This window comes from Adiantum capillus-veneris, chromosome 1, assembly GCF_014529385.1.
Source record: "Adiantum capillus-veneris isolate H3 chromosome 1, ASM1452938v2, whole genome shotgun sequence".
NCBI lineage: Eukaryota > Viridiplantae > Streptophyta > Polypodiopsida > Polypodiales > Pteridaceae > Adiantum > Adiantum capillus-veneris.
In genome coordinates, this window is record NC_140931.1 from 59,201,184 (window position 1) to 59,211,741 (window position 10,558).

The window sequence follows — 10,558 nt, forward strand, 5'->3', positions numbered from 1 at the left end:
GCGAGTGACCTCCCTAGAACCCCTCGTTAAGCGTGCCCGGATGACACTTGTGTGGGTGACCTCCTCGAAACCCCCCAACCTCGGGTAAGCGCCTGCGGCCCGTAACGACACTCATGTGGTGACCCCCTAAGAAGCCCCCCACACTTGCCCCAAAGCGACGCTGGTGACCTCCCGGGAAATCCCCGCGCCTCAATTAAGCATGCCCGGGCCGTAAACGGCGCTCGGGCGGGTGACCCTCCGCGACATCCCCTACGTCCAGGCTAAGCACGCACGGGGTGAAAAGGTCAATGATGTTGGCCAACTCGTCCTCTCCATGCCATGTTGCTCGTTGTCGGCATGGGAACGTGCGGGGCAAAGATGTCGATGTCGTTGCTGACAGGGAACGCGTCGCTTTCGACGTCGGTGGTGATGGCCTGTCAAGACATTATCGATGCCTCGTCCCTCGTCGACGGCACCTCGGGATGAAGATGTCGATGTCGATCGCCATTGGCCACCGCCGGCCGACGACGGCCTTGTTGGGATTCAGGCCAACTTGCCGGACATCCCACTTACTACTAACCCATCTACTAACTTAACCCATGTATACAATTATTCTTTAATATAACTGAATAAGGAGCTACAACAGGATAATGTTGCTGTAGGCTCCACCCAAAGTAGGTCTCTTTCTCTCTCTCTACTCTCGCACTTGCACTCGCACACGCTTCTTGCGCCACCTTCAATTGGTATCAGAGTCAGGTTTGTGCTTGCCGTTTTTGCGTCCGCACGTGCGTGCACTTTCAAAAGTGCAAGTAGGTTTCCGATTTCGGCAGTGACAAATTCAGCGTTCCGAGAGAGGTTCTAGTAGGTGTCCTGAAGTTTTACACCCTTTCAAAGTTGTTCATACAGTCGAAAGCTTCATCTGAGCTACGCTTCAGGAGTTGTATTTTTCAACTCCACTTTTGCTTGAGGTATAGGTACAAGTATAGGACACAGGTGCAGGTTTTTTAAAGTCTATTTTGGGATTGCGTATAGCCGTTTTATGGCTATTATGTGCTATTGAGACGGTGTTTATGTGCTGATTAGGAGCACTTTTTGGCATCGACATTGTCTCAGGTTTTTCAGGCATCCATCTCCTCACATGTTCATACATACATATAGGACATCCAGGTTTCTTACAGGTTGCAGTGTTTTGCATCAGCACAGATTTCAATGGGAGTATTTGATGCACATATGCATGGTTTTGGCACTTTTGATAGTGCTTGAGCTCTTTTGAGAGTGGTTTTACTTCCCACAAGGATTTGTTTACTGCTTGCACATTTTGTTTGGTGCCTGTTTGAGCGCGTATACTGCACCTTGTAGTATTGTTGACAATGGATGCACATTGAGTTGCGAAAGCTGCCATATGTACCTTTTGTGGAGCCGATTTGGCTTGTTTCTGGCAGTCCTGACTGTTTCTGAGACTCGGTTCGGAGGCCCTTTCTGAGACTGGGACTGGGCCGGTTTCTTGTCTACATAGCCTTTTGTGAGGATCGATAGCGTTAGGTTTTCTAGAGCTGGGGGATTCTCGAATGTTGAGATCCTTTCGGTGATACTGGTTGTTGGAGTACCCCTTTTTCGTGGCCTCGCCATAGGACATGTATAGAGAGGTCTAGGTGCATTTGACGCCATGTTGGCAGCCTTGGGCCAGCTTTTGACTCCTTATGCACATTTAGTGGTTGATGCGTCTATCTTATGCTCTGAGAGCATTACTTTTGATACGTTACTGATCTCTTGTGACAGTTTTGGATTGAGATTCTGTCAGTTTTTATGGGGAAACTCTACCGAATTTTTCCTAGAATTACCAGTGTTTATTGCCATATTATCTTTAGCTTACATCCATGTCATCTACTGGTGAAAAGGATATTTACAATATCCGAAAATTTGATGGGACGAATTTTGTCATCTGGAAAGAGTAGATTTAACAAAAAGGCCAGTTGGATCCTATCATGGAGCGCCTAGAGGGCGAGTATACAGATGTTGAGTGGGAGAAACTTGATGCTAAGGTCGAATCTACCCTCCGTTTTCATTTGGCCGAATCTGTGTACTTTACTATAGTTGGAGAAAGGACTGCTAGAGATGTATGGGATAAGTTGTGTTCCAGTTACGAGAACAAAAGTGCCACTAATAAGGTTTTCTTGATGAAGAAGCTGCTTGACCTTCGTATGAAGGAAGAGGGCACTGTTTCTACTCACATTAATGAGTTCAATATCATTTTCACTCAGTTGACCACTCAGGGTTTGGTCTTCGATAAGGAAATCAAATGTATCTTCTTGCTATGTGGTTTACCCTCATCTTGGGATATGTTATGTACTACAACTAGCAACTCAGTACCTGGTACCGGTCTAGTGTACAATGACATCCTTGGGAGCCAGTTTAACGAGGAGATTCATAGGAAATCTCTCAAAGGAAAGAAGGATGGTGATGCGTATGTTGCTAGTGATAGACAAAGGGGTCCCACTCAAAGTCGTGCCAAAAGCAAGGAACGTGGGGGATCACACAGTAAGTCTTGGGGTTCTATGCGTAATGTCGAGTGCTATCACTGCCATAAAAAAGGGCATGTGAAGAAGGATTGCAGGAAATGGCAGCAAAGCAAAAATGATAAACAATCCGGTGACATTTCTAAGTCTGATGATTCAAACAAGGGCAAAGCAAAGCTAGAGGAGATCAATGTACTAGAGTCTTCAAATTCTCCTGTTGTAGATACTCTTCCAGAGGTTGTTATGCCACTTACCTCTGACATATTGGTCTTCACAGTAGATCTACTTGTCAAGGCTCTTGTTACCGAAGATGGGCAATATGCACAAGATTGGATAGTAGATTCTGGTGCGACTTTCCATGTGACACCACATTGAGAGTGGTTCTCTACTTATTCTCACTCTTGTGACAAAGTGAGACTTGGTGATGCTTATGAACTAGACATTGAGGGTGTCGAAAATGTCAAATGCATCTAAGGAATGGCACACACTTTACTTTAAGTAATGTTAGACATGTGCCCAAGTTGACTAAAAGCTTGATTTCTATTGGTCAACTTGAAGTTTTGGGCTACAACACCACATTTTGCAATGGTTCGTGGATAGTATGCAAAGGTAATCTTGTTGTACTCATAGGTCAAATGCATGGTACCTTGTATTTCATGCATGTGTCAGATGTTGGTCATGACTACATATCTATAGCCAACGAGCTGCCATCTACTGAGTTGTGGCATTGCCGGCTAGGTCATATTAGCCAAAAAAGGAATGAGAACTCTGACTCATTTTGGCTACTTACCTGTCTTGTCTTATATTGACTTTTCTGTTTGTGAACACTGTATCCATGACAAATCTCACACAAGGCTTTTGGGAAAAAGCTGTTGTCCGGCATTTTTTGGATGAGTAAAAAGGCCATAAATGATGCCAAAAAAACTTGTTGACCACCCTCATGTATATATATGTACATAGTGCTTCCAACTTTGAAAGTGTCTGTGTAAAAAACCCTGTACAATGGCTTGGATTTGGTCAAGCTGTTGGTTGATTTTTGGGTTGGTTGAGCTTTCAAAAAATATTTTTTAATGAGAATTCCTAGCCGTGCTTGATAACTTACAAATCGGACTCCGACATCATGAGTTACACGCACTCGAAGTGGATGTTTTTTCACTTAAAAAGTGGCGGCGGATGCACGTGGGAAGACGGCAAGTGGGCCAGCTTGATGGTTTTTTTTAGCAATGGCATGTTAAATTTTTTTTGGAGTTAGCCAGGGTAATAAGCTCCAAACCGTGCTTTACTGCGCTATATTTGGTGGTCGGGGTCACCCGCTACGCCTCCGACAAAATGGCTCAGTTTGGGGGCAAAATAGAAATTTCAGGTTTGGACATGGGGAAGTTGGGGAAGTTGGGGAGATCATGCCATGTGGAAATGGAGTAAACCCACATGTGGGGGGTTGAGGGGAAAGTGGAGGATATATATACTAGAGGAGGACTAGTCTATGGTGTATCAAATGGTGAAGGAATGCACTCAAGGCCTTGCAAGGAGGGCTTGTGGGCATTTTGGGGAGCTAGGGGTGCCATCTTGAGTTCCCACGAGCCCGGTCAAGCACCTGGACTTAAATTTTGGTCCCATGGACACTTTTCCCACCTCCCGCTTGGTCAAAATCACCGACATGAAGCTTTCCTTTCCCAAAAAAGGCCAAAAGTAGCCTAATTTAAAGGGGAAATGAGAGAGAAAGGTGACGGCTGAGAAAAGGAAGAAATACTCCACTTAAATAAAGTGGAAAATACCCCCATTATTTTAGCTGCATTTTCTTGCACATCTTTTTTTGCTTACAGAGACTTGTTTTTTGGAGCTTTTGAGAGACCTTCCATCTTCAAAAGCTGGTAACTCTCTCGTCGGTTATGAGAATCAAGCATTTGGATGCTCTACGGAGATCCTGAAGACACAAGCTTTGTCTTCATGGTCTCGGTTTTCTAAAATTTTAGCCATGGTTTGAGTTAGAGTTGTTTCTCGACCATCTTCATAGGTGTTCGACTTTGGTGTTTTCTACCGTCATACAGGGTTTCTTTCCAACGCTATGACTCGATCAAAGCTATAGAGGCGCTTGTTTTCCTTGTCATTTGCACGCTAACATCATTTTGGTGCCCCCACGGAGGACACATCCTCATGTGCTCCAATTTTCACAAAATTTGTCCACTATGCAGGCAGAGAATGTAAAGGGGATGTGGGTCTTTATGGACTACCGCCTATGTATGTGCTTATTGTGGATAGTAAGTGAGGCGGTCGTTTAATTTGGATTGCAACCTTTCTGAGGATTGTGTGGTTTTGTGAAGCTGAGCACTGGGGGCCGGGTTACCCAGTGTGAGGTGGATTAGGTACTGGAGTGACCCATCGACATGCCTCGCAGTTTCGACGTCACATCTAAGTGTTTGTGTGGCAATCAAACATGGCAGATGAGTTTCCTAAGTTTCATGGATTGCCTAGTGAAAATGCGCACTCTTTTATTGAGAAATTGGAAGTTACTTGCTTGCTTCGGGGCATATAGGATCCGGCTATATTGTTACGGCTGCTGCAATACAGTTTACAGGATGAAGAAAAAGCTTGGCTACAAAATTATGGAGAGGTGGCATAGGCACAAACGCCAGGGATTGTGTTGGACTATAATCATGTGAAGTTGGTGTTTTTGGCACAATACAAGAATGTTGAAGCACCTGATGAAGTTTGGCATGAGATTTTGGGTTACACTCAGAGGCCTAATCAGAGTGTGGATGATTTTCTCATGCATTTTACCCGCCTTTGGGATAAATGGGCCAGAGAATTGGGAAATGAAACCCCTCCCGCCATGTTAAAAAAGGACCGTTTTGTGGCAACCTTGAAGGAGAGTTTGAAGTTTAAAGTTGAGTTGAAGCGGCCTACCATTTTTGAAGAAGCAGTTGTAATTGCCAAGGGGAAAGAATGGAAAGCTCAAAGACTTAAAGAGTATGGGAGAGTGGTCCATGGACAGGTTAATGGTGGCCAAAATGAGGAGAGCCAGATAGAGGCTGGAGTTCAACCTATGCAAAGGGCTATAGACACTGAGCAATTGCAACGTAATATGCAGGACATGATGAACATGATGCAGGAGTTACGGCTCAATGTCCTTGGCGGTGGTCGTGGTCGTGGTGGTGGTAGAGGGGTGGCCCAACCATATGAAGCTCAACCTAATGCCAATGCGGGTCGTGGACAAGGTGCTCCTCAGCTAGCAAGAAGGTTTATCCCTACTTTTTATAATTGTGGTGAACTGGGACATATCAACACTCATTGTACAAATCCAAAGAGGATGGGAGGTGATATGTACCCACTTCCCCAACAGGTTTGTGACAGGTCTAATGATTATGCCTTGGATATCAACACTCATTGTACAAATCCAAAGAGGTGATATGTACCCACTTCCCCAACAGGTTTGTGACAGGTCTAATGATTATGCCTTGGATATACGGGAGGATTGTGGTGCTAAATAGGAGAATCAAGCTTCAAAATTAGGTGGTCACGTGGGTATTGTGCAAGTTGAGAATAAAGAGGCAGATATGATGCCATTGGGGAAATGGTAAAGCGCACCAAATGGTGTTGGCCCTAGCAAGAAGAAAGGGAAGGAGAAAGAGGGTGAAGATGCAAAGACCAAGAAGAAAAGGAGACCTCACAGGAAGTTTGAAGTAGCGGATTTGCCATTGGGAGAAGGTCAGGCAGCTTATAGTCTCAAGGAGGATCTGATTGGGAGGAAAGTAAATTGTACTTTTGGACATTTGATGAACATGGTACCCAAATTTAAGAGGCAGTTTAGTGAATCCTATGGAAAAAGAGACGAAGCGTGGTCATGTTAGAGTGTTGTCTCTAGAGGAATTACCCGACATCTGTCCTGTGGTGAACGCTTGGCACAAAAGTGAGGGCATGGGAGAGGCCTACATTGATGGAGGTGCGCAAGTTTGTGTGATCACACAGTCATGTGTCGAGAGACTTGGCTTGATCATGTCTGGAAGCTCGGGGTTCAAGATTCGACTAGCAAACCATGCCAAAGTTAAGTGTTTGGGACTAGTCAAAGGTTTGGAGATTGATGTTTTTAATGTGAAAGTTATGGTGAACTTTCACGTTATGCCGGCAGGTTTGGGAGCTTTTGCTCTCATATTGGGACAAACTTGGTTAAGAGTTTTTGGTGCTGTACAATATTGGGGCAAGGGCACAATCGCTGTGTATAGCAAAAAGGGAGAGAAGAGGATGTTTGATATGATTACCAGACAGCCTCTAGCATCAGAAGAGGTGTCTGAAGATGATGAATCTGAAATCACCAGTAAGGGAAGTTCAGAGGATTCAGATAGCAGTGCTACTTTGAGTTCCAGTGACGAGGGTGAAGTGTCCTTTTTGTTACTAAATGAAGAGGAGAAAGAAGATGGTGAAGTGCTACAAATTTCAGAGGATATAAATGCGTCAAGTCGATTGGAGCAGCTTGAAGAGTTAATGCAAAGCATGAGCTATCAGTGAAGAAAGGACTTGTTAAAACTATGCTAAGTACATATTTGTCACAAAAAGAAAGGACAAAATACCTGATGATGCTGGACAAGTTTCCGAATCTTTTCATTACATCATATCAAGAAATAAGGGGTTTTGTTAAGGACCTAGTGAAGATTGAGTTGATAGAAGGAGCAAAGCCAATGAGACAGAAACTATGAAGAATGGGTAAGGAGCAAATGAATGCTTTAAAAGAAGAAGTGGATAAGCTTTTGAATGTAGGGTTTATTGTTCTAGTAGATAATGTTGAGTGGGCCAGCCCTATAGTGGTCACTCCCAAGAAGGATGGGCGTTGGAGAGTTTCTGTTGATTATAAGTCGTTGAATGCAGTGACCAAGAAGGATCCTTACTTGTTGCCTTTCATTGATCAACTCTTGGATACAGTGGCTGGTTTTGAAAGGTATAGCATCTGTGATGGTTATTCAGGATACTTCCAGCTTATCCTTGCTCCTGAAGATCAGAAGAAGACTACCTTTATCACTCCATGGGTTGTTTTTACTTTCTTTACCTTCACTTTGGGTTGACAAACGGGCCTGGGGCTTTTGAGAGAAAGGTAGATTGGGTTCTTACCCTGTTCCTTGGGAAGTTTGTCAAAGGGTTCATAGATGATTTTTGTGTACAGCTTATGCAAGGAGCATGTTCAAAAACTTGAGATGACTTTTGCAATGTATGATGAATGCGGGGGTCAGTTAAACCCTAAAAAATGTCATTTGGCACAGCCAAGGGTGAAGCTTCTTGGGCATATGATCTTTGAATATGGAATTGAAGTAGATCCAGGGAAGGTAGAATCTTTGCTATTGCTGTCATCCCGAAAAGATACGAGGCAATTGGCTACATTCATTCAGAAGGTCAAATATCTGTCTTGTTTCATACCTTTGGCGTCACAGCTATTGTATCCTTTGCAGCAAGTGGTAAAAAATGATCCTTTGGAGTGGACACGTGACTGTGAGGATGTTTTTGACAAAGTTAAAGAAGTGTTGAGCACCTTATCTGTTATGAAAGCCCCTGATTGGGAGAAGGAGTTTTATGTTAATCTGTCAGTTAGAGAAGATGCTATTGGGGCTATGTTGTTGCAAAGAGGGAAAGAGTCTCAGTATATGAAGCCTGTTTATTATGCTAGCAGGGTGAAAACTTCTCATGAAAGAGAGTACTTAGAGGTTCAATTGGTGATGATTAGCATGGTCTATGAGTGTAGGCGGTTTAGACATTACTTGTTGCAGAAACCGTTCACCTTTCTCACCAGTTTTTTATTGCTTCCTCAATTATTCAATAACTCAAATATATCAAAGGTAGTGATGAAATGGGTTATTGAGTTGCAAGAGATCCAATTCACTTTTGTAGTGGAAGAGAGTACTCGGGCTACTTTGGTAGACTTACTCACTTATAAAGAGACTCCTGTTTTGGTTAAAGAGGAGGTGGTCCAAAGGAAAAAAGTGGAAACCCCTGCTATATCAAATGTTTTACTGCTATATTTTGATGGCTCTTATCGAAGAAGTCATGATGCTGCTTCTAGTGGGGTTGTTATTTATGATGCACAGGGAAATCTTGCGCAAGGGTTAAAGCTTAATGCAAAGAGTAATAATGAAGCAGAGTATATGGCTCTTGAAGGCGGGTTACACATTTGTCTACAATTGGGAATCAAACGTTTGCAAATCAAAGGTGATGCGTTGTTAGTTGTAAAGCAGGTGTTGGGAGTATGGAAGAATAAGAATCCTAGACTAAAGAAACTATGCTTCAAAGTGAAATCACTACTCAAGAGGTTTGAGGCATGGAGCTTGCAGTATGTCGAAAGGACTCAAAATGAAGAAGCGCATGAGGCCACACAAGCAATGATTACTTGTGTGTTTGTGTTGAAAGCGGATGCCCCTTTGTATCATGGAAGAGAGGTGTTGTCAAAAGAGGTGGATTTCTTATTGACCGGTCTTTTGCCTAAAGATTTGCCTTCATCTAAAAAGTATGCTTTTATGAGAAGAGCAAGGAAGTACAAAATGATTGGTGATATGCTTTACATGAAAGGAAGTGATCTGGTGTTGCGTCATGTGCCTTGGAATTTAACATTGCTTGTAGATTTTGCGGAGGTCATTTTGCTATGAAGATTATGCTTCACAAGATCTTGCAAGAAGGCTATGTTTGGCCTAGTATTCAACGGGATGTCAATCAGTGGTGTAAATCTTGCTTGGCTTGTCAAAAGATGGGAAAAAGGGTTCTTAAACCCAAGCTGTGGAAGACAATTCTGGCTAATGAGGTGTTTGAAAAATGGGGCCTCGATGCTATTGGGCCATTACCCACTACAAGTAAGAGGAATGTGTATATTTTGACAGTGGTGGATTATTTATCATGTTGGGCAGAGGCCAAGGCTATCAAACAAATTACCAGCAAGGAGATGGGAAAATTTGTGTATGAGCAAAAATTTGTGTATGAGCACATATGCTGCAAGTTCGGGGTGCCATTAGAGTTACTGTCTGATAGAGGGCCAAGATTTAGAGGTGAAATGTTCAATTTCTTATGCAAAAAGCTTGGCATAACGCATAAATACAACGCCCCTTATTATCCGCAGTGCAATGGACTTAATGAGAGGTTTAATGGAGAAATGGACAAGATTCTAACAAAAATGACTTTAACACATGCCAAAACATGGGAGTCAGATTTGCCTTGTGCGTTATGGGCATATAGAACGGCAATAAAAACTAGCACGGGATTCTCACCATATCACTTGGTTTATGGCAAAGAAGCCTTGATGCCTATTGAAGTGGAAATCCCTGCACTCAAGTTTTTGTCATTGCAAGATGAAGAGCAACAAGATGCTTGGCAACAAAGGTTGTTGGATTTATAATGTCTGCAGCTAGAGAGGCTTCTGGCCTTGGATTACTATCAAGCAACATGTAAAAAGGCCCAGAAAAGAGCTAATGAATGCATCAAAGATAGGGCAATTGAGAAAAGAGATCTTGTTTTGCGATACAATAGTAAATAGGACCACACTTTTCAAAATAAGTTTCAGATCAAGTGGGAGGGTCCTTTTATCCTTGTAAACAAGTTTGATAATGGGGCATATTAGCTGGCTGATTTAGATGGTACACTACATACCTACCGTGTTAATGGCTATAGACTTAAGAAGTATTTAGCACGGTTGATGACTACTGTGACAGATGAGATGGTATCAATGGAAACAAAGAGTGTGAATGTGCCACAAAATGTGGATGAGGTTTCTGGGGACGAGCTGCAACAATTGTTCACCCTGGGGACCTCTGCTTGTCATGAATGATCAAGCAGACAAGGGGGGTTGACAAGTTATGTCAGGGATGTTTTGGATGAGTACAAAGGCCATAAATGATGCCAAAAAAACTTGCTGACCCCCTCATGTATATATATGTACATAGTGCTTCCAGATTTGAAAGTGTCCGTGTAAAAAACCCTGTACAAAGGCTTGGTTTTGTTCAAGCTATTGGTTGAGTTTTGGGTTGGTCGAGCTTTCAAAAAATAGTTTTTAATGAGAATTCCTAGCTGTGCTTGATAGCTTGCAAATCACGCTCCAG

General features: G+C 43.1%; 1 protein-coding gene across 1 annotated transcript; it reads left to right on the top strand.

Annotated features, from left to right (window-relative positions):
- The first annotated feature begins 7,189 nt into the window (after window positions 1–7,189).
- On the top strand, window positions 7,190–10,287 carry LOC147464863 (uncharacterized). The gene is made up of 6 exons (XM_086523039.1): window positions 7,190–7,193; window positions 7,248–7,425; window positions 7,648–7,709; window positions 7,797–8,061; window positions 8,149–8,979; window positions 10,131–10,287. Exons 1-6 carry the CDS (start codon window positions 7,190–7,192, stop codon window positions 10,285–10,287), a joined length of 1,497 nt encoding a protein of 498 aa, XP_086379165.1.
- The last annotated feature ends 271 nt before the right edge of the window (window positions 10,288–10,558 follow it).

Coding starts and splice junctions, on each gene's coding strand:
- LOC147464863 (XM_086523039.1), top strand. Junction 7,426..7,647: donor ACAGTGGCTGGTTTTGAAAG/GTATAGCATCTG, acceptor TTTTGTGTACAG/CTTATGCAAGGAGCATGTTC. Junction 8,062..8,148: donor AAGGAGTTTTATGTTAATCT/GTCAGTTAGAGA, acceptor TTATGCTAGCAG/GGTGAAAACTTCTCATGAAA.